A 4,110-nucleotide genomic window follows, 5' to 3' on the forward strand; every position below is an offset into this window, starting at 1 on the left:
CTGACGCATCTTCATGGCACCCGGATGGATGGAATACCGCGAACTATGGGCCTCTGCTAGAATCATCTCTCGAAGACCATCAACATTGGGCACACAAATCCGGCCCTGCATCCTCAATACTCCATCATCTCCACTGGTCACATCCTTGGCATCTCCACGCTGAACCTTGTCCATGAGGAAGAGTAAATGGGGGTCCTCATACTGCTGCTCTCTGATGCGATCAAATAATGAAGACCGGGAAACCACACAAGCTAGGACCCGGCTGGGCTCTTAAAGATCCAATCTCACGAACTGGTTGGCTAAGGCCCGAATCCATCGCGCGTAAGGCCTCTATGAAGCCGGTAGTTATGCCAAACTCCCCAAACTCTCCGCCCAGCGACTCAAGGCATCCGCCACCACATTGTCCTTGCCCGGGTGATATAGGATAGTGATCATAATCCATCAGCAGCTCTAAGCCACCTCACTCTGACGCATATTAAGATCCTTTTGCTGAGCACAGTGCTGCAAACTCTGTGATCAGTAATAGATCTCAACAAAGCACTCCATATAGATAATGACGCCCAGATCTTCAAGGCATGAACAATGGAAGCTAACTCAAGTCGTGGACAGGATAATTCTTTCATGTATCTTCAACTGTCTGGACGCGTTAGGCAATCACCCTACCATCCTGCATCAACACTGCTCCAAGGCCAACTCTCGAGGTGTCACAATAGATAGTATAAGACCCCAAACCGGTAGGCAACATCAAGATTGGGGCTGTAGTCAAAGCTGTCTTGTGCTTCTGAAAGCTCGCCTCACACCTCCTCTGTCCACTGAAAAGGGGGCACCCTTCTGGGTCAATCTAGTCATAGGGGCAGCAATCGATGAAAATCCCTCCACAAAACACGGTAGTAACCCGCCAAGCAAAGGAAACTGCGAATCTTTTGTACTGAGTTGACGGCCTGGGCCAACTCTGCACGGCCTCTACCTTCCTCGGATCCACCCGAATTCCCTCGCTAGAAATTACATGGCCTAGGAATGCCACAGAACTCAGCCAAAACTCACATTTTGAGAACATTGCATATAACTTCTTCTCCCTCAAGGTCTGTAGCACGGTCCTCAGGTGCTGCTCATGATCTTCCCGACTCCGGGAATACACCAGAATATCATCAATAAAAACAATCACGAATGAGTCAAGATACGGCCTGAACACACTGTGCATCAAATGCATGAAAGCTGCAGGGGCATTGGTCAGCCCAAATGACATAACAAGGAACTCGTAATGGCCATATCGAGTCCTGAAGGCAGTCTTCGGGATATCTGGCTCCCGAATCTTCAACTGATGGTAACCTGAGCGCAAGTCAATCTTGGAAAACACATGTGCGCCCTGAAGCTGGTCAAACAGATCATCTATACGAGGCAAAGGATAACGGTTCTTCACTGTAACCTTGTTCAACTGGCGGTAGTCAATACACATACGCATAGAACCATCCTTTTTCTTCACAAACAAAACAGGAGCACCCCACGGTGAAACACTGGGTCGAATAAAACCCTTACCAAGCAATTCCTGCAACTGATCCTTCAACTCCTTCAACTCAGGAGAAGCCATACAATACGGAGGAATGGAAATGGGCTGAGTACCCGGCAACAGATCAATGCCGAAATCAATGTCTCTATCAGGCGGCATGCCCGGAAGATCAGTTGGAAATACATCGGGATAATCCCGTACCACTGGAACAGAATCAACAGAAGGGGTATCAACACTAACATCTCTCACATAAGCCAAATACGCGGCACACCCCTTCTCAACCATGCGCTGAGCTTTAAGAAAAGAGATAACTCTACTGGGAGTGTGATCTAAAGTACCACTCCACTCAACACGCGGAATACCTGGCATAGCCAGCGTCACGGTCTTGGCGTGACAATCAAGAATAGCAAAATGGGGCGACAACCAGTCCATGCCCAGAATAATGTCAAAATGCACCATACCGAGTAATAATAAGTCTGCTCTGGTCTCAAAACCACGAATAGTAACCAAACATGACCGATAAACGCGGTCCACAACAAGAGAATCTCCCACAGGAGTAGAAACATAAACGGGGGCACTCAAAGAATCCCGAGGCACACCCAAATGAGGAGCAAAGTAAGAAGACACATAAGAGTAGGTAGAGCCCGGATCGAATATAACCGATGCCTCTCTGTGACAACCAGAATAATACCTGTAATGACGGAGTCGGAGGCAACAGCCTCAGTACGAGCAGGAATAGCATAATATCTGGCCCGGCCCCTCTCTCGGGGGCGACCTCTATCTCCCCGACCTCTACCCCTCGCCGGCTGGGCAGGTGGGGTAGCTGCTGGAGCTGTGATCATGGCCTGAGAACCCTGAGGAGCACGCTGTGGCTGAGAAACCTGTGGGGGCGCACTCCTCCCAAGTCTGGGGCAAATCCCTCACCAAGTGACGTGTATCACCACACTCGTAACAAGCTCTGGGAGGACGCGGTGGCTGTGACTGGCTGGGACTAGGCCTGCTGGACTGACCTCTGGAAGCACCCCGCACAGGAGGCGCGCTAGAAACTGGAGGTGCATAATAAGGCTCCTGAGGTGGAGGTGGAGCTAGAGTACTGCCGGATGCTGGAAGAGCTGAATGTACAGGGCAACCCGAATAACCTCTGCCATAACGACCTGCCAATGGGGTACGGGCACTAGAGTAGTGACCCGACTCTTGAGACCTCTTGGCCTCCCTCTCTCATCGCTCCCTGGCGAGCATACCCTCAATCCTCCTAGCAATGCTCACTACGTGCTGATAAGGAATGTCCATCTCCAACTCTCGAGCCATGCTAGATCTGATGGGTGGAATAAGCAATGAACCTGCGAACTCTCTCCCGAACGTTAGCAACCAAAGCCAGTGCATGCCTAGCCAACCTGGTATAACAGATAGCATACTCTGAAACGGTCATAGCACCCTGGCGCAAATGCTCAAACTCTGCGCGCCATGCATCCTTGAGACTCTGGGGGACAAACTCTCTCATGAACATATCCGAGAACTGGGTCCAAGTCAGTGTAGCAGCCTCGACTGGGCTGTCTATCTCATAAGTCCGCCACCAATCATAGGCAGCTCCCCGAAGCTAAAAAGCAGTGAAAGAGACCCCGCTGGACTTCACTATGCCCATAGTGCGAAGAATACGATGACACTCCTCTAGAAATCCCAAGGCATCGTCTTATGCTAATCCACTGAACACTGGGGGGTCATACTTCTTGAACCTCTCAAGTCTCCGTTGCTCGTCCTCTGAAGCAGCTGACCCATCCTCGGGCTGAACTGGCACTGCAAGCGGTGTCAGAATAATCTCGGGAGCCTGCTCAACCTGCACTCGCTGCTCAGGAGTACGGACGGCGGGAGTCGGTGCTCCTCCCCCGGCCTGGGATATGTCTGCAGCAATGGGAAGCAACCCTGCCTGAGCCAATGTGGTGTACATGCTCATGAACTGAGCCAAAGTCTCCTGGAGCGCTGGAGTAGTAATGGCAGTAGTAGGGGTGCCAGGTGCCTGGGCTCCCGCTAGACCTGCTGGTAGTACCTCGGCGGCAGCTCGCGCAGGTGCTCTGGCTGCACCACGTGCGCGTCCTCGACCTCTTCCCTGGCCCCAGCCTCTGACGGCTGCTGTAGGGGGCGCGGGTGCCTGACCATCACGAGTAGCCCGTGTGCTCACCATCTGTGAGAGAATAGAAGTCACAGTTTAGAATTGATGTCAAAATATCGCACGACAAAGAATTCAAATGAAACGACGATTTTGTTTTTCCCTAAACAGTTACATAGCCCCTCGTAGATAAGTACAGACGTCTCCGTACCGATCAGTGAGGCTCTAATAAACCGCCCAGTATTTCCGTGACTCCTATGAGCCTAGAGCACTGAAACCAACTTGTCACGACCCCAATTCACCCTCCATGAACATGTCGTGATGGCACCTACTTCCTACAACTAGGTAAGCCAAACAGTGCGGAATAACAATTAACATTTGCGGAATAATTAATTAAAACTGAACTTACGGTAATAAAAACTGTATATAAGGCCACTCGGCCTATACAACTCAAAGAAATATGCGGAAGTCTACAACTAAAACCCAAAACCCGGAAACT

The 4,110-nt window shown here is 50.8% G+C and overlaps 1 protein-coding gene across 1 annotated transcript; it reads right to left on the reverse strand.

Annotated features, from left to right (window-relative positions):
* LOC109234916 (RNA-directed DNA polymerase homolog) lies at window positions 451–1,456 on the reverse strand. Its single transcript, XM_019400956.1, has 2 exons — window positions 1,043–1,456; window positions 451–510 (listed from the first exon to the last, which is right to left on the reverse strand). The coding sequence occupies exons 1-2, from the start codon at window positions 1,454–1,456 to the stop codon at window positions 451–453; spliced, it is 474 nt and encodes a 157-aa protein (XP_019256501.1).

This window comes from Nicotiana attenuata, chromosome 11 (genome assembly GCF_001879085.1).
Source record: "Nicotiana attenuata strain UT chromosome 11, NIATTr2, whole genome shotgun sequence".
Lineage (NCBI taxonomy): Eukaryota > Viridiplantae > Streptophyta > Magnoliopsida > Solanales > Solanaceae > Nicotiana > Nicotiana attenuata.

Excerpts from the sequence above, each read along its gene's own strand:
- LOC109234916 (XM_019400956.1), bottom strand. The coding sequence starts at position 1,456 with ATGTGTATTGACTACCGCCAGTTGAACAAGGTTACAGTGAAGAACCGT. Across the intron at positions 511-1,042 it reads ATGCAATGTTCTCAAAATGT|AGTTTGCAGCACTGTGCTCA; the intron begins GAGTTTTGGCTG and ends TACTGATCACAG.